The following is a 20,384-nucleotide window of genomic DNA, read 5'->3' as shown; positions in this document are numbered from 1 at the left end:
GACACTGCAGAGATACAAAACATCCTAAGAGACTACTACAAGCAACTCTACGCCAATAAAATGGACAACGTGAAAGAAATGGACAAATTCTTAGAGAGGTATATAACCTTCTAAGACTGAACCAGGAAGAAATAGAAAATATGAACAGACCAATCACAAGTAATGAAATTGAAACTGTGATTAAAAATCTTCCAACAAACAAAAGTCCAGGACCAGATGGCTTCACAGGTGAATTCTATCAAACATTTAGAGAAGAGCTAACACCCATCATTCTCAAACTCTTCCAAAAACTGCAGAGGAAGGAACACTCCCAAACTCATTCTACGAGGCCACCATCACCCTGATACCAAAACCAGACAGAGATACTACAAAAAAATAAAATTACAGACCAATATCACTCATGAATATAGATGCAAAACTCCTCAACAGAATACTAACAAACAGAATCCAACAACACATTAAAAGGATCATACATCATGATCAAGTAGGATTTATCCCAGGGATGCAATGATTCTTCAATATACGCAGAACAATCAATGTGATACACCATATTAACAAATTGAAGAATAAAAACCATATGATCATCTCAACAGATGCAGAAAAAGCTTCTGACAAAATTCAACACGCATTTATGATAAAAACTCTCCAGAAAGTGAGCATAGAGGGAACCTACTTCAACATAATAAAAGAAATATATGACAAACCCACAGCAAACATCACTCTCAATGGTGAAAAACTGAAAGCATTTCCTCTAAGATCAGGAACAAGACAAGGATGTCCACTCTTGCCACAATTATTCAACATAGTATTGGAAGTCCTAGCCATAGCAATCTGAGACAAAAAAGAAATAAAAGGAATACAAATAGGAAAACAAGTAAAACTGTCACTGTTTGATGATGACATTATACTATACATAGAAAATCCTAAAGATATCACCAGAAAACTACTAGAACTAATCAATGAATTTAGTAAGGTTGCAGGATACAAAATTAATGCACAGAAATCTCTTGCATTCTTATACACTACCAACAAAAGATCAGAAAGAGAAATGAAGGAAACAATCCCATTTACCATCACAACAAAAAGAATAAATACCTAGGAATAAACCTACCTAAGGAGGGAAAAGACCTGTACTCAGAAAACTATAAAATACTGGCGAAAGAAATCAAAGATAACATAAACAGATGAAGAGATATACCATGCTCCTGGATTGGAAGAATCAGTATTGTGAAAATGACTATACTACCCAAAGCAATCTACAGGTTCAATGCAATCCCTGTCAAATTACCCATGGCATTTTTCACAGAACTAGAACAAGAAATTTTGCAATTTGTATGGAAACACAAAAGACGCCGAATAGCCAAAGCACTCTTAAAAAAGAAAAACAGAGATGGAGGAATCAGGCTCCCTGCCTTCAGACTATACTACAAAGCTACAGTAATCAAGACAGTATGGTACTAGCACAAAAATATAGATCAATGGAACAGGATAGAAAGCCCTAAGATAAACCCACGTACATATGGTCACCTTTGATAAAGGAGGCAAGAGTATACAATGGAGAAAATACAGTCTCTTCAATAAGTGGTGCTGGGAAAACTGGACAGCTACATGTAAAAGAATGAAATTAGAACACTCCCTAACACCATACACAAAAATAAACTCAAAATGGGTTCGAGACGTAAATGTAAGACTGGACAGTATAAAACTCTTAGAGGAAGACATAGGCAGAACACTCTATGACATAAAACACAGCAAGATCCTTTTTGATCCACCTCCTAGAGTAAGGGAAATAGAAACAAAAATAAACAAATGGGACCTAATGTAACTTAAAAGCTTTTGCACAGCAAAGGAAACCATGAACAAGACAAAAAGACAACCCTCAGATTGGGAGAAAATATCTGCAAATGAAGCAACTGACAAAGGACTAATCTCCAAAATATACAAGCAGTTCATGCAGGTCAATATCAAAAAAACAAACAATCCAATCCAAAAATGGTAGGAAGACCTAAATAGACATTTCTCCAAAGAAGACATACAGATGGCCAAGAGGCACATGAAAAGATGCTCAACATCACTAATCATTAGAGAAATGCATATCAAATCCACAATGAGGTATCACCTCACACCAGTCAGAATGGCCATCATCAAGAAATCTACAAATAAATGCTGGAGAGGGTGTGGAGAAAAGGGAACCCTCCTGCACTGTTGGTGGGAATGTAAATTGATACGGCCACTGTGGAGAACAGTATGGAGGTTCCTTAAAAAACTACAAATAGAACTACCATATGACCCAGCAATCCCACTACTGAGCATATACCCTGAGAAAACCATAATTCAAAAAGACACATGCACCCCAATGTTCATTGCAGCACTATTTATAATAGCCAGGACATAAAAGCAACCTAAATGTCCATCAACAGATGAATGGATAAAGAAGATGTTGCACATATATGCAATGGAATATTACTCAACCATAAAAAGGAATGAAATTGAGTTATTTGTAGTGAGGTGGATGGACCTAGAATTTGTCATACAGAGAGAAGTTAGGTCAGAAAGAGAAAAACAAATACTGTATGCTAACACATATATATGGAATTTTAAAAAACGGTACTGACAAACCTAGTGGCTGGGCAGGAATAAAGATGCAGACGTAGAGAATGGACTTGAGGGCACAGCGGGGGAAGGGGAAGCTGGGATGAAGTGAGAGAGTAGCACTGACATATATACACTACCCAATGTAAAATAGATGGCTAGTGGGAAGCTGCTGCATAGCACAAGGAGATCAACTTTATGCTTTCTGACGACCTAGAGGGATGGGATAGGGAGGGTGGGAGGAGGCTCAAGAGGGAGGGGATATGGGGATATATATATATATATACACACACACATACATACATACATATAGCTGATTCACTTTGTTGTACAGGAGAAACTAGCAGAACAGTGTAAAGCATTTATACTCCAATAAAGATGTGAAAAAAAACCCTTGAGACAAATGAAAAGGGAAATGCAACTTAGGATATCCAGCTAAAGCAGTACCAAAAAGGAAGTTTAGAGTGATAAACATCACATTAAAAAAGAAGAAAAATAAACAACCTGACTTTACATCCCATGGAACTAGAAAAAGAAGAAAAAACTAAACCCAAGCAGAAGGCAGGAAAAAATAAAAATCATAGCAGATGACTTTCAATACTCCCTGAAAGGAGTTCAGGGTGGAGAGGAGAAATGAGGCACTCTGTGCTCTGGAAAGAACTGGGTGAACAGGTCTTCAGATAGTTAGATATTTTCAGGAGTCGATTTTATGAGCCCAATTCTTATATCTCTTCATAACTAGAAAAGCACTAAAATCCTTCATGGTGACGTCTGCTCCTCATGACTAGCAGAAACCTTCTGCAAAAAAATGTGTGCGTGATTGCATGTACTCCCCCTTCACCAAATTCACATATATACTGACCTTTCCCCCCAGTCTCCTTGGAGCAGTTTCTCAGAGCTATCTGGAATGCTGTTTCCTGGGCCATAGTCCTCACTTTGTCCCAAATAAAACATAACTCATAACTCAAAAAAAAATAATTAATTAAATAAAGATCATAGCAGAAATAGAGAATAGAAAAATAATTTTTAAAATCTACAAAACTAAGAGTTGTACTTTAAAAAATAAACAAAATAGAGAAATCTGTAGCTAGACTAGGGAAAAATGAGGGCTCAATAAATAAAATCATAAATGAAAGAAGAAACTTCCCTGGTGGTGCAGTGGTTAAGAATCCGCCTGCCGATGCAGGGGACACGGGTTTGATCCCTGGTCCAGGAAGATCCCACATGCAGCGGAGCAACTAAGCCCGTGCACCACAACTACTGAGCCTGTGCTCTAGAGCCCACAAGCCACAACTACTGAAGCCCACATGCCTAGAGCCTGTGCTCCACAACAAGAGAAGCCACTGCAATGAGAAGCCCGCACACTGCAACTAAGAGTAGCCCCGCTCGCCGAACTAGAGAAAGCCCATGCACAGCAACGAAGACCCAATGCAGCCAAAAATAAATGAATTTATTTAAAAAAAAGTGGATGCCTCAGAAATAAAAAGTATTATAAGGGATTACACAAACAATTATGTGTGAACAAACTGGATAACCTAGAAAAAATACATAAATGCTAGAAACATACAACTTATCAAGACGGAATCAAGAATAAAGTTAAAATAGAACTATCATATGATCTAGCAATCCCATTTCTGGATATATACCTGAAGGAAATGAAAACATCATCTCAAAGAGATACATGCACTCCCATGTTTACTGCAGCATTACTCACAATATCTAAGACATGGAAATAACATAAGTGTCCATCAACAGATGAATGAATATTATATATATACACACACACACACATATATCATAATGTATACACACACACACACACAATGGAATATTATTCAGCCATAAAAAAGCTATCCTGCCTTATGTGACAACATGGATGGACTTTGAGGGCATTAAGCTAAGTGAAATAAGTCAGGCAGAGAAAGGCAAGTACTGTATGTTCTCACTTATATGTGGAATCTTAAAAATCCAAAATCATAGAAATAGAGGGTACAATAGAGGCTGTCAGGCTCTGCGAGTGGGGAAACAGTGAGATGTTTGTCAAAGGGTACAAACTTCCACCTATAAGATGAATAAGTTCTGGGGATCTAATGTGGAGCATAGTGATTTTAGTAAACAATACTGTATTATATACTTGAAACTTGTCAAGAAGGGAGATCTTAAATGTTCTCATCACATACACACACAAAAAGATAATTATGTACGGGGAGGGAGGTGCTAATTAACCATATTGTGGTAATCATTTTGCAATATATATGTGCATCAAAACATCACATTGTATTCCTTAAAGTTAATTATGTTACAGGTCAATAATATCTCAATAAATTTGGGGGGGAAAAAAAGAGAAAAAGAAAGCCTGAACACACCAATGACATATAAAGAGATTAAATCAGTAATCAAGAACCTTCCAACAAAGAAAAGCCAAAGATAATTTGGCTTCATGGGTGAATTCTACCACACATTCAAAGAAGAATTATACTAATTCTTCTTAAACTCTTCCAAAAATAGAAGCAGTGTGACCACCTTCAAACTCATTTTATAAGTTCAGCATCACCTCAATAGCAAAGCCATACAAAGACACTACAGGAGTCATCTTCTTCATGATCATCCTAATGACCATATCTGGAAATCTCAGAGTAAGCTTGTCCTTAGCCAGGGCAATTAGGCAAGAAAAAAAAAAAAAAGGGTGTACAAATCAGGAAAAATTGTCCCTGTTTGCACACAACATAATTTTATATAGAGAAAACTGGAAAGTCCATCAAAAAATTGTTTGAACTAATAAATTCAATAAAGTTGCAAGATACAAAATCAACACATAAAAATCATTTTCATTACTCTACAATAACAGTGAACTATCTGAAAAGGAAATGAGGAAACAATCTCATTTACTATAATACCAAAGAGAAGAAAATACCTAGGAATAAACTTAACTAAGGAAATGAAAGACGTGTATACTGAAAACTGCAAAATATTGGTAAAAGAAATTAAACAAGACTCAAACATTAAAACATCCTGTGTTCTTGGGTTGGAAGACTTAATATTGCTAAAATATCCATTCTACCCAAAGCAGATTCAATACATCTGTATCAAAGTCCCAATAGAACTTTTTACAGAAATAGAAAAAACAATTCTAAAATTCATATGGAACCACAAAGAACTCCAAATAGCCAAAATAACCTTGAGAAAAAAGGACAAAGCTGTAGTCCTCACACTTCCTGATTCCAAAATATATTACAAAGTTACAGTAATTAAAACAGTATGGTACTGGCATAAAGACACAATACAGACCAATGAATAGAATAGTGAACCAAAAATAAACGCATGCATATACAGTCAACTAATTTTTGACGAGGGCTTCAAGAATACCCAGTGGGCAAAGGATAGCCTCTTCAATAAATAGTGCTGGGAATACTGGATATCCCTAGAGAATAAAATTGACAATTATCTTACACTATACAAAAAAATCAACTCAAAATGGAATAAAGACTTAAACGTAAGACCTAAAACTGTAAAAGTAAAACTCCTGGAAGAAAACATAGGGAAAAGGATTCATGTCATTGGTTTTGGCAATGATTTCTTTGATACCAAACCAAAAGCACAGGCAACAAAAACAAAAATAGACTCGTGAGACTGCATCGAACTAAAAAGCTTCTGCACAGCATGGAAATAATCAACAGAGTGAAAAGGCAACTACAGACTAGGAGAAAATATTTGCAAACTATATATCTGATAAGGGGTTAATTTCCAAAATATATAAGGAACTCATAAAACTCTACAGCATAAAAACTAATAACTTGATTAAAAAATGAGCTAAAGACTTAAATAGACTTTTTCCCAAAGAATACACAGAAATGGCCAACAGGGATATGAAAAGGTGCTCAACATCACTAATCAGCAAGTAAATGCAAATCAAAACCACAATGAGATATCACCTCACGTGTGTCTGGATGGTTATTGCCAAAAAAAAAAAAAAAAAGACAAGTGTGGGCCAGGATGTAGAGAAAGAGGAAGCTCTTGTACCGTTTTGCTGGGAAGGCAAAATGGTGCAGTTGTTATGGAAAACTGTAGGGAGGTCCCTCAAATAATTAAAAGTAGAACTGCCATATAATTCACTAATCTCAGCTCTAGATATTTACCTAAAAGAACTGAAATTAGTATCTCAAAGAGATATTAGGACTCCCTTGTTCACTGCAGCATTATTCATACTAGCCAAGATATGAAAGCAATGTAAATGTCCATCAACAAAGAAATGGATAAACGCATTTTGGTAAACACATACAATGGAATATTATAGTCTTAAAAAAAGAAAGAAATTCTATAATATGTGACAATATACATGAACCTGGAGAACACTATGCTAAGTGAAATAAGCTGGTCACAGAAGGACAGTACTGCATGATTTTACTTTATAAGATATCTAAAAGAGTCACGTTCATAGAATCAAGAGTGGAATGATGGTTGCCAGGGGCTGAGGATGGAGCGAAATGAGGAGTAGCTAATCAATACACATAAAGTTTGAATTAAGCAAGATGAGTAAGTTCTAGAGATCTGCTGTAGAACATTGTACCTATAGTTAACAATACTGTATTGTATACTTAAAAACCTACTAAGAGAATAAGTCTCATGCTAAGTTTTTTTTTTTTTTTAAAGCAAAGGCTTTTTTTTCCTTTAAGCGTTTTATTTATTTTTGCGCTGCGCTGTGTGTTAGCTGCAGCACGTGGGCTCTAGTTGAGGCATGTGAGCTCAGCTGTTGTGGCTCACGAGCTTAGTTGCCCCATGGCATGTGAGATCTGAGTTCCCTGACCAGGGATCAAACCTGCATCCCCTGCATTGGAAGGCAGATTCTTTACCACTGGACCACCAGCGAAGTCCCTCATGCTAAGTATTCTTACCACAACAGAATAAACATGAAAAAATGATTAATTTATCCACTCACCCATTCATTCATTTAGTACTGCTATGTACCAGGCACTCTGCAATGTTCTAACAATAAACTGTTGAACAAGGCAGACATGACCCCCTCCCTCATGGGAGTTGTAGGATAGTAGATAAAAAAGACAAATGCCATTATTTGCTCCAGTACCTATAAAATTAAAAGTGTGTAAGTGCAAAACATATTTCAGGATTCTCTGAAATTGCTCGCCAGGAGACTATGACTTAGTCTACGGTGTCAGGGGAGGTTTCCACAGTGAAATTTAAACCTGAGAGCGTAAAGGTGACTAGAAGTTACTCTTCCATTAGAAGGGGCTGTTGAGTGATGAATACAATTATAAAATGGTTTGTAGTTGGGTAAAGATAGAGATGTGGGAGTATCTATTTATCTCGAGGTCATAACACAATGTCTGATACGTAGAAAGACTTTTTAAAAGTTGTTTAACACTAATTTAACAAACATCCATTTACTGCCATCTATATTCCCAATATCGCACCATTTAAAAAGGGATACAGAATAATTTGTCACGGACACTACATCTTCACTCCAGGGAAAGAGCAAGATCTTCAACTATAATGGGTAATAATTAAATGGTGTGAACAAAATGTTAGGAGGAGGGCAGGGGTGAAGGGAATTTAATTCTCCCAGATGTCATCTGGAATGTTTGTTGTATCACTCATCAGCCACAGTTGGGTTTCCTTAAAGCCTAAAGGAGCTGTGTCTTTCCAGGAGAGATGGAACCTCGCAGCATGTCCATTTCCTAACTTGTTGGAGTTGAGGTCTTTGAGCTGTCAGACCCTCATTATGTGGATTATCAGGCTTAACTTTGTTCTGAAGGTTATTGATCTATAGGCTCCTTCAAGCCCAGAATCAAAGGAGCCTGACCTTCAACCTAGAGAGTGTTCTGCTATGTGGCCATGGTCTAAGAACACAGCCAGAATCAGAATCAACTGTGGCCATGTATCTTGGACAACCTGCTAGTGAACGTGGCAGCTGTGTATGGCAGGGTGATAAGAAAAATGTTAGTGTGAGCTTCATGGTTTTATTAGAACGCATACATGTTGGTAGGTCACTGGGGAGAGGGAAGGCCATGTATGTGAGAAATGTCTACAGCCAACAAGCCCGGTGTGTATCTCAAGTGTCCTAGTACAATTCTATAATACATATGGAAAATTTATACAATTTAAAAAAATGTATGTCACTTAGAATGTTGATAATAATACTGCAATTCCATTAGATGCCTATTTGTAAACTAAATTGTACTAGCGAATCCAAATCTAAACACACGTGATATGAAAACCTGGACCACTGACTACAGCCACATTTCAGAAATGCCACAAATTTTCACAACCATATTAGTCATGTTGATCTAATAATCAACTTCAAGGATAGTAAAATGTTATGTTTTACAATTTAATTAAACTGAAATTTTCATTTTTTTCCATTTAACTAAAAAAATTAATGGAACCTGAGGGTATTTAGAAAATATTTTACTTATACACTTTTACATAATCATGTTTACATGTTATTTCTCTGCCCCAGTAGATGTACACATGTAATTTCTCTATCCCAAGTGATTCTCAATGAAGTTTTCCAAAACAAGTGAAGTAATTAATTTGTAATTACAAGTGAAATAGGTGATTTGGGCCTTATCCTAAATGACACCAAATATGCCTTTGCTGTACAGCAACAATTCCTTGGAGACTATCACTAGTGTTGCAGTGGATGTATCACTAGTTCATACTTGTTCATTTTTAAGGATACAGACATATTTCTCTTCTATGTACCAGAAATTACAAGTTGGTTATTTCAAGCAAACTATTAGTAATTGAGCATTTATTTGTTGTGTTAACAGTGCTTGGAGTTATCACCCACATCATGCAATTTAACCCAAGAATCACATGAGGTGTGTATTATCTCCTTTTTAAAGGTAAGGAAAAAGAAGAGCAAACATTTCTTGTAACTTGCCTATGATTTCATAGACAGCAAGAAGCAGAGCTAGAAACTGATCCTAGGTCTGCATGGCTCCAAAGTCCATGGTATTCTGCATGTCACTTTGCCTTCCACGCTGGTACTCATATCCAACTTTGAAAACATTTGTGTGTTTCATACATCTATTTTCTTTAAAGATATAAAATTCGTTTCAGGTTTGGGTCTTTGTCTAGTTAAAAAAGCCAGAACTTGATAATTCATATACATAATCCTAGTACCATTCATACTATAACATACCATTGTCATGATTCACATGTAACACTGAGTAGAATGTGCGTGGTCGCTGATAGTATGTATGTATGTTTTCTTAATTCTTCTTTAGAGTTTCTTGAAAAAACAAATTATTCATAAGAATATGCTGATCTTTAAATTAGAGGAGTCATCGGAATGACTGAAGGTAATTAACACATTCTCACCTGCCCTTGATCATGTGATCTATTTTGAAGTAAGGGAGCATTATTCTGAAATACTAATCTTTCTTTTTTTTTTTATTTATTTTTTATTTTATTTTATTTTATCTTTTTAAATCTTTCTTTCAGTCTAATTTCCTAGCTTTCCTTGCTGGCTACCTCTGTTCCTACCCCCGTAACTACCCCTTCCTCCCATCCTATCATATGCCCCTACTTCTTATTTCTATACAGTTGCTTAATAGAACCGAAGAAACCAAAACTTAACTAACCCAAGTCCCAAGATGTTTCAGTTCACTTTGCATTTAATCCTCGCCCATAAAAATATGCAGACTCTTCTTATTGTTTCATACAATCCCATAAGTATGAAAAGGTATGGTATAGAAGGTAAGTCCTGGAAGATTCTGCAAAATATCCACGATGTTTATCTCATAAACACAGTAAAAATTCGATTTGCCTTCCATCTTGAACATGGACACCTTCTTGCCCTCGCTATCAAATATTATAACTAAGGATGTGATATTTTTTATTCCAGGAAAAAGATCAAGTAAGAAAGAGATGTCAAAGTCAACATCATATTTTTTGGCCCAATCAGTTGCATAAATGGAGACAGCATTTACTAAGGCAGACATTACTGAATAGAGGCACATTTGGGATGGGGCTGGAAAATCAAGAGCTGGTCTTTCTTTGAAAATGTAGGTTATTTACAGGTCATGTTATTACAGTCGATACTGCTGTAAACATTCTTTTACATATCGCCCATGCACATGAGTAAGATTTATACAGCTTCTTCTGTGTTATCTGGGTTGGATCTTCTAATTGTCAAACAGAGGAATCATAATCTTTGCTTTGGCTTAAATAAAGTAAAAGTAAATAAAGAGTATGTAAATAGGAGTAAAATAGCTGAGTCCTAAGGTAATCAAGTCTTCAGTTTCAATATTTTCATGGAAATTGAAAAGAAAATTTATATGCACAAAGTATTCTATAAGTGAGGCAAATTTACCATTTAACTTATTTATAAGGTTATATTTAGGTTATGTTTAGGTATATAAATGCAGGGTCATTTCAGTCAATTTAGTCTCCTCTGGTTCTGATTTCAGTAGGCACTGTTAAATGAATAGATGGAGACTGCAAACCATACAACAGTGACAGAGTTCATTATTTGGGGATTAACAGATAATCCCACACTATGTGCCATCTCTTCTGAGATTTTTCTAGGAGTTTATACAGTTACCGTAGTGGGAAATATTAGCATAATCTACTTAATCCGAAGTAGCCCTCAGCTTCCCGCGCCTACGTACCTTTTCCTCGGCCATCTGGCCTTTGCAGACACTGGGTATTCCACATCAGTCACACCCGTCATGCCGATGGGTTTCTGAAGAGAGAGAACTGCCATCCCAGTCACTGGCTGTATAGCTCAGCTTGGCTCTGATGTCACCTTTGGGACTACAGAGTGCTTCCTGCTGGCCACCATTGCCTACAATCACTATGGGTCCATTTGCTCTCGCCTGCTCTACTCCACCCACATGTCCCTAGTGGTCTGCTTCTTCCTGTTGGAGGCCTCCTACTTGGGTGGATGACATAAATGCTTCTTCACTTACAGGCTGTTTGATGAATCTCTCCTTCTGAGGACCAAATAAAACGAACCATTTTTTCTGTGACCTCTTCCCACTCTTGAAGCTTTCTTGCGGCCATGTTTCTATTGCTGAAACATCTCCTGCCATCTCTTCTGCATCGGTCCTCATAAGCACACCATTAACCGTAATCGTGTCCTACAGCTACATCCTCCACTCAATCCTGAAGATGCACTCCACTGAGGGGAGGAAGAAGGCCTTCTCTACCTGCATTTCCCACCACACTGCAGTCACTTTGTTTCACGGGACAGTTTTGTTTGTTTACGTAATGCCCAAATCGAGCTATTCAGCGGATCAGGTCAAAGTGGCATCTGTAACCTACATAGTGGTGGTTCCCATGCTGAACCCCCTCATCTGCAGTATGAGGAACAAGGAGGTGAAAGAGGCTATGAGAAAACTAATGGCTAGAGCACATTGGTTTTCCTGAATTAAATCAGATATAAATCTATACACTACCAAACATAAGGTAGGTAGCTAGTGGGAAGCAGCCGCATAGCACAAGGAGATCAGCTCGGTGCTTTGCGACCGCCTGGAGGGGTGGGGTAGGGAGGGTGGGAGGGAGGGAGACGCAAGAGGGAAGAGATATGGGAACATATGTATAACTGATTCACTTTGTTGTGAAGCTGAAACTAACATACCATTGTAAAGCAATTATAGTCCAATAAAGATGTTAAAATGAAAATAAAAAACAAACCATTAATTTGGGGAACATTTTTGATGGATATTTTAATGATATTTATCATTAACTTTACCACTTTTATAGTGATAAGCTCCCGTAAATATAAAAATCCAATGTTTACTTCTATTTATAAAGTTAAGTGTATCATTAACTTGGATGTCTGCTTGGTTCAAATTAAATATAGAATTTTCAAGTTAAGAATACCTTTGGAAAATAATTTCTGCTTAAAATTCCATTTACCAATGATAGAGTCCTATTTAAATGGAGAAAGATCTCAACCAAAGATCAAATTTACTTGAATACCATCTTGTAAAATAACATTCAGGAAAGAAACTTCTCCCCAACAATGTATAATAGGTGACGATATTGACAGGTCAGCAGTTAAGGGTACTTCCTTTAAAGGTACTGCCCTCCCTTGGTCAATGGATATTTCAACTTTTGGAAACATAGGTGTTAGTGTCTCAGAAAAGCTTTTATTTATTTTTACTTTATTTAAGCCAAAGCAAAGATTATGATTCCTCTGTTTGACAATTAAAAGATCCAACCCAGATAACACAGAAGAAGCTGTATAAATTTCAGCTGACTCCTCTCATAGGTGGTCTTACCAGATGAATACTAGAGTAGGATTTTGGACACTGACATTTCTTTGGAGTGGGAGACTGGGATGTTGGGACTTTCTTTTAACAGTCGAAAGGTAGGAAATATGAAATTTTGTTTTAGGCAAAGAATATCCACCACACACTTTGTACTATTTCTCAAGGAGTTGTCCACTGTCACTACTTCTTCCACTGTCCTTTTTGAAGGTGCTTATGATCCAATTTGGTTATAGCAATTGTCTCTAAATTGATTCCCTTCCTCCTGTGCTCCTTTCACAACGCTTATGATTAATATTTTAGCTAGTATATTTTATTTCTAGCATATTAATAATGTCAGACAAATTCTGAGACAGTTTGGAGGGATCACTTTACAAGCTGACTTCCTATTCCTGGGCTCTTCACTGACCAGATCAAGGGAACTTTCTGCCTGGAAGCCTCTTTGTGGGATTTCTCTGGTCCCGTTTCCCCATTCATACTTCTTACATCAATTACAGGCCTATACCCCCACCAGTGCAATAATTCTGGGGCAACAGCCAGCACAGACATTGTCCCCTGCAAAGAGAAGGAACTCAAAGGTATGACTTCAGTCTTGGAAAGGGCCATCTTAGAGTTGTGGTGGGTGCTCTGCACTCTGGTGGTTGATGTTTTATATTGACTGTTTCTGGCAGTCTTCCTCTTTACATTTCCCATTATTTCTTGCTTTTCACGAGTTTATCCTTAGCCCTCTGCCTTTCTCTCCAACCCCCATGGTCTTCTTGGGTGAGCTCATCTTCTCCCATGAGCTCAGCTACCACCTGTAAGGTGACAGTATCCCTATCTCCAAATACAACCTTCCTTGTAGGACAGATGAACTTCTTCACTGGCCTTTTCCTCAAGACTCTCAAACTCGTTGTACCGTCACTGAATTTTTTATATTTCTCCCCAAACTATTCCTTCCCTTCTGTTCCTTTCTCAATAAATTGCAACTCTTTTTTAAAAAAATACATTTATTTTTATTTATTTATTTTTGGCTGTGTTGGGTCTTTGTTGCTGTGCGTGGGCTTTCTCTAGTTGTGGCGAGCGGGGGCTACTCTTTGTTGTGGTGCGTGTGCTTCTCATTGCAGTGTCTTCTCTTGTTGTGGAGCACAGGCTCTGGAGCGCAGGCTTAGTAGTTGTGGTGCACGGGCTTAGTTGCTCCGTGGCATGTGGGATCTTCCCGGACCAGGGATTGAACCCATGTCCCCTGCATTGGCAGGCGGATTCTTAACCACTGCACCACCAGGGAAGTCCCAATAAATGGCAAATCTTTGTGAGGTTTAGTACTCCAACAAATTTAGGGTGACCCTCACTGCACACCCATCAAAATGGTCTACTCCCCTCCATCCCTTTCCTTCTCTCAGATGAAATACATGTCACATGTTGACCTCCTCCTTATCTATTTTGTGCAGGCACATAAACAGTCCCTGATTGATTGTGATAAATCCATGCATTTTTCCTTTTTATTTCCACTCTAAGGGAATTCAAATAATTCAATCACCCAGATGTAGGGAGTGAGGTGTGGCACTATTATGGTCTTTATTGGAGAGGATATACATTGCCATTCTTTTTCTAGAACTTCTAAGATTGCCAGCAAACCACTAGAATCTAAGCAAGAAGCATAGAGTAGATCCCACAGCCCTCAGAGAGAACCAACCGGCCGACAACTTCATCTTAACTTTTAGCCTCCAGAGCTGTGAGACAATACATTTCTGTTGTTTAAGCCACCTACTTTGTGGTACTTTTGTTACAGCTGCCCTCACAAACTAATACAATTGCATATCTAGTTTTCCCTTCAAAATCTACCATCAACTAATTTAATCCTAGAGGAAGAGGAAGTGAAGGCTTAGAAAGATGTCAGGAATGTTATGCTAACGGATGTCACTCCAAAAAGGGAAAAAAGAATATTAGGAGTGGTACAAAGCATCTTCCCTAAACAGTGTGTCAAAAACTAAGGATCAAGAACACCACTGTGGGGACAATAAAAAACTCCCTTTGTAAGATTTCTTTTGGGAAGTTCCCTACTTACTATGGATTATAGATTGTTACATAGAAGGTAGGATTTGATTGGGGAAATTTTAAAAGATCCTGAACTGTTGTGATATTAAAAGATTCTTAGTCTATATAAATTTCAGGAAGCTTTTCTTCTTCTGAAATGGACTGGGACTTATGAAGTCATTGACATTTCCCAGATTCTCTAAAATACTCACTCTGTAGTGGTGCTGGAGAAGACTGAAAGCAAAGGGGCAAGAGGTAATTTCTTGGGGGCGAGGAAATCATTGCATATTGTGATTCGGCTGGTGGTTATACTTGTCAAAAGTCATCAACCTGTATATTTAAACTGTTCATATGTAAATTACACTTCAGTAAAGTTGCTATTTTAGAAGGTATTACAAGAGAGTACTCTTTCCTGTTCCCATTTTAATCTGAGGCTATAGGAAGCGGTGATGGTGCCATTATCCACCTACCCATGTAAGCCAATAGAGTTTCCTAATTGTTTCTCAAAGATGTTCCCTTACCTAGTGTACCTGCTCTAGCTTCCTATATATTCTTTTTGCTGACCTTCATTCCTTTCTTTAAACCTTATACCTATATCAGCATTAATTTTACTTCTGCTTTAAAAAACACTTTATTACTTCTTCTTTTAACGCAGATTTGCTTGTGATGCATTTTAACAGATTCTTTCAATCATAAAAAAGGTCTTGGGCTTCCCTGGTGGCGCAGTGGTTGAAAGTCCACCTGCCAATGCAGGGGACACGGGTTCGTGCCCCGGTCCGGGAAGATCCCACACGACGCGGAGCGTCTGGGCCCGTGAGCCACGGCCGCTGAGCCTGCGTGTCCGGAGCCTGTGCTCCGCAACGGGAGAGGCCACAGCGGTGAGAGGCCCGCATACCGCAAAAAAAAAAAAAAAAAAAAAAAAAAGTCTTTATTTATTTATTTTTAACATCTTTATTGGAGTATAATTGCTTTACAATGGTGTGTTAGTTTCTGCTTTATAACAAAGTGAATCAGTTATACATATACATATGTTCCCATATCTCTTCCCTCTTGCTTCTCCCTCCCTCCCACCCTCCCTATCCCACCCCTCTAGGTGGTCACAAAGCATCGAGCTGATCTCCCTGTGCTATGCGGCTGCTTCCCACTAGCTATCTATTCTATGTTTGGTAGTGTATATCTGTCCATGCCACTCTCTCACTTTGTCACAGCCTACCCTTCCCCCTCCCCACATCCTCAAGTCCATTCTGTAGTAGGTCTTCGTCTCCATTCCCGTCTTACCCCTAGGTTCTTCTAAAAAGGTCTTCATTGCACCTTCATTTTTGAGAGATATTTCTCTTTTAGGTAGAATTCTAGGTTACTAGTAAAAAAAAATCTTTGAGCACTTTTAAGATTTAATTTTCTTGCTTCCATCAATACCTTCCAAAACTCAGCTATTAGTCATTTGATTTTTTTTGAAGGGAATAGGTCTTTTACTTCTCCTCTGGAAGCTTTTAACATTTTTGTTTTGTTTTGGGCTTCCTGTAGTCTTTTTATGATTTCCTTGAGTGTGGTTTTTCTTATACTTATCATGTTTGGAATCTGCAAAGTTTCTTGAATTTGTAGCTCATGGTCCTTCATCAGTTTGGAAAATTATCATTGAATATTTGTTCAGAAATTTCTCTACTTTCTTCTAGAAGTTCATTACCCATACGTTAGATCTTTTCATAATTTCTTATGCAGCTCTCACACTCTTTTTGTATTTTTGATGATTTTTTCTTTGTCTTGTAATGTGTATGTTTTCTACTAACCTACCTTTCAGTTTACTAATCATCTTTTCTGCTGTGTCCAATCTACTATTAACCCAACAGCTGAATTCCTAATTTATTTTGTTTTTCATGTTTAGGATTTAAACTTGATTCCTTTTCTTTTTCTTTTTGTATTCATTTCTGTGGTGTGACTCTTCATATTATTCCCCTATTTTTCTTAGATGTATTATTAATATTTATTTAATATTTAAGTACCTGGTTTTTATGCATTTGGTCCTATCTTGTGGCATATCTTATCTTTTTTTTAATTGATGAGCAATGTGGATAAAAAATTTTAGAGGTTCTAGATGAGATTATCTTCTTCCGCACTGTTTTCAATTTTATTCTAGCAGAAAAATAAAGCACTGGCTTGATCCCTTTGAGGAAATGAAAATAGAGTGCCCAAAGGGGTCATTCACATAAAAAAAGAACGGATGCCTCCATGTACAGTATAACGCCTAAACTTGCATCCTAATAGAATGTGGTGGTTGGGTGTTGTACTTTGTTGGGGATAATCTATTTCTGGTTTGACCTTATTTCTAGGATGCAGCAATTCCTAAGGTGTAGTACTTCAGGACTCTCAAGTAAAAGCATAAGGTGTTGTGAGGCCGTCTACCTTAAACAGCCTATCTAACAAACCAGCAATGCAAAATGCCAAAATCTCTGCTAAGATCATCAGGCTCTCATAGGCTGATTTCCACTTGGTGTTTGATATCTCACCAGCCCAAGTGCAACTTGGGAGTAGTCAAATTCCATAATGAGGAATTATATGTAGAATTTCAGGCTCACTTCTCTATAGCTTTTTCCTCTACAGGATCTTGGCCTCACAAGTCTTAGGTATCGCTGACCTCAAAGTTCTATGTACTTACCCTACCTCACTGCCAAAAGCCCCAGGCTGTGTCTTTTTGCTCAGTCTCTATTCCTCATAATATCATTTGGCAAATGCATTTATTTGTGAGGCTCAAGAAAGGCTTTACCAGAGAAATGACATTTAAACTGAGACATAAGGAAAAAAAGAGTTAACTGGTCATTGAGAGCTGGTAATGCAGTTGCAGAAACTTTGGTGGGTGGGTAAAAGTAGTGATGTGGGAGGTTGAACTAATTATCCTTAGCTCAAAGTACAGTGTCTGGTACACAGCAAGCATTCAACAAATGTCTGTTGGTTAAACATTAACTCTAATTCAATGAATATTTATTTAGTGTCTCTTTTATTTCTAGCACGAGTTATGAACTGAGGAAACAAAGTTAAATAGGTTATGTGCTTTTCTTTCAAGAAGTTCACAACAAAGAAATGTTTCTTGAAAATACAATGGTTTCCATTCAAGCGGTATGAATAAAGTGCTAGTTGACATGTTCTTTTAACCTTTAAAACAATTTTAAGATGTTTTTATTTTTTTAATAAAATTTATGATTTAAAGTGTTCAGCATGATTTTTTTTTTTTTTTTCGGTACGTGGGCCTCTCACTGTTGTGGCCTCTCCCGTTGCGGAGCACAGGCTCCAGACGCGCAGGCTCAGTGGCCATGGCTCACGGGCTCAGCCGCTCCGCGGCATTTGGGATCTTCCCAGACCAGGTCACGAACCCGTGTCCCCTGCATCAGGAGGTGGACTCTCAACCACTGCGCCACCAGGGAAGCCCCAGCATGATGTTTTGACATACATATACATAGTGAAGTGATAAATATAACCAAGCTAACATACCCATCTACTCACATCTCTATCATTTTTAGGTGTGATAAGAGTAACTTAAGTTTACTCTTAGAAAATATCCAGTATAAAATACAGTATTATTAACTACAGTTATAATGCTCTACATTTGATCTCTAGAACTTATTCATCCTATATAACTAACTTTGTACCCTTTGACCAGCATCTCCCCATTCCCTCCATTTCCCCAACTCTGGTAACTACCATTCTATTCTCTGCTTCTATGAATTTGACTTTCTTAGATTTCACTTATAAGTGAGCTCATGCAGTATTTTCCCTTCTGTGTCTGGCTTATTTCATTTAGCACAATGTCTCCAAGTACACCTATGATGTCACAAATGGCAAGAGTTCCTTCTTTCTTAATGGGTGAATAATATTTCATAGTGTATATATTCTACATCTATTGACACAATCATGTGGTTGTTATTTTTCATTCTATTAATATGGTGTATCACACTGATTGATTTTCATATGTTAAACCAACCTTGCATCGCAAGGATAAATACCATTTGGTCAAAATTTTGAGTCTTAAAATAATGAATGAAATTAAAAGTTTAGATAATTACATGAGGAGGCAGAGACTTTTACACTAAACAAGGACATTTGTGAAAATGGAATGGTGAAGTTTATGAAATGGTTGATCAGAGAACCTCTAGCCCAACTTTAATTCAATGTTGAGCAAAGAATGAGAACTGTAGACCCAATAGGCTCCGACACCACCTAGAGTCAATGGAGCTATGATTTGAGTCTCAGCTGCAAGCCTTTTGGGAGCTCTCCTCACCAGTACTCACTTATTCACAACTCTCGGCTTCATCTCTTTGAAATACTCTTTGTTTGCTGGGGTTTCTCCTATATGTTTTATGTTCATTCTGGAAATCTCATGTTCATTCTGGAAATCTCCTTTCTATTCCACCCATCAACTTTTCCCAGAGTACATGCTCCACCTCTCCATCTTAACCAAACCTAGTTGTCCGAGGAGGGCACATACGCTTCTCAGCAATATTGAAGAGAAGCTGCTCACTTCTATTCTACAGATATCTGCACACAATGTCGACATTCTCCTAGCTCCTTACCATATTTCTAAATCATTTACTGGCAATCTGCATGACAAAACATCTTACTCATTGACACAAATACTATCCAGATATGAAACAATATACTATTGTTTTCAGAGTCTTTTACTGACCACCCAGTTTCTTCTCATTTATTAAAGACTTTGCCACCAGCCCCTTGATTCTTTCTCCCATCTCGGTCCCTCACTCCTGCCACAGCATTGGTAACATCACTCACCATATGGATTTGCCATTAGACAATGTGACCTCAAAATGCCAAGCCCTCCCTACAGCATCTCCCTAAGTATCCACGTGAGAGCCTTACGACAATGGCCTCGATTAGATTCAGTTATTTATAGCACCTTCCACCTCTGTGGTTTTCATAAATTCCAAGCTATTTATCTTTGTCTATGCTGTAACTCAAACAGCATTTGAATTATTTGCTTTTTGTGGAAGTTCATTTTGAAACCATCTAGTCTACTCCTTTGTTGGGGGTTGGAAAGAATAGCTCTTTGACAGACATCTATATCATTCCTGGAATTTGGTATGTTAAAAATGCATATTTCTTCTGCAGTAACTTTCATCATTTTTTTTTCAGAAATTCATCCATTCCCATCTAGTTTCCATGTTTCTTTGAATAGAGTTAAACAGGTATTTTCTTGAAATGTTTTGAGGGTGGGATAGGGAGGGTGGGAGGGAGGGAGACGCAAGAGGGAAGAGATATGGGAACATATGTATATGTATAGCTGATTCACTTTGTTATAAAGCAGAAACTAACACACCATTGTAAAGCAATTATACTCCAATAAAGATGTTAAAAAATTTTTTTAAATTAAAAAAAACGTTTTGAAATTTCTCTGCATTGTGGTCTTTCACTCATTTCAATGCTAAATTTGTGTTTGTGCTTTCTCTTTTTTTGATTAAGTAAAACAGTGATCTTTCTCTTTCCCCTCCTTCTCTTTCTCTCTCTCTCCCTCTCTCTCTTTCCTTCTTTCTT

General features: G+C 37.5%; 1 protein-coding gene across 1 annotated transcript; it reads left to right on the top strand.

The window, feature by feature from the left end:
* Positions 1-10,338: 10,338 nt before the first annotated feature.
* Positions 10,339-12,594, top strand: LOC111169203 (olfactory receptor 5P4-like). Its single transcript, XM_022563230.2, is given in 2 exon segments — positions 10,339-11,501; positions 11,503-12,594. Coding segments are annotated over 2 exon segments (939 nt in total). The 5' UTR covers positions 10,339-11,045; the 3' UTR covers positions 11,986-12,594.
* The last annotated feature ends 7,790 nt before the right edge of the window (positions 12,595-20,384 follow it).

Source organism: Delphinapterus leucas, chromosome 7, assembly GCF_059928025.1.
Source record: "Delphinapterus leucas isolate spDelLeu-1000000601 "Yukka" chromosome 7, BTC_Dleu_Yukka2, whole genome shotgun sequence".
NCBI lineage: Eukaryota > Metazoa > Chordata > Mammalia > Artiodactyla > Monodontidae > Delphinapterus > Delphinapterus leucas.
This window is presented reverse-complemented; position numbering and strand designations above follow the sequence as displayed.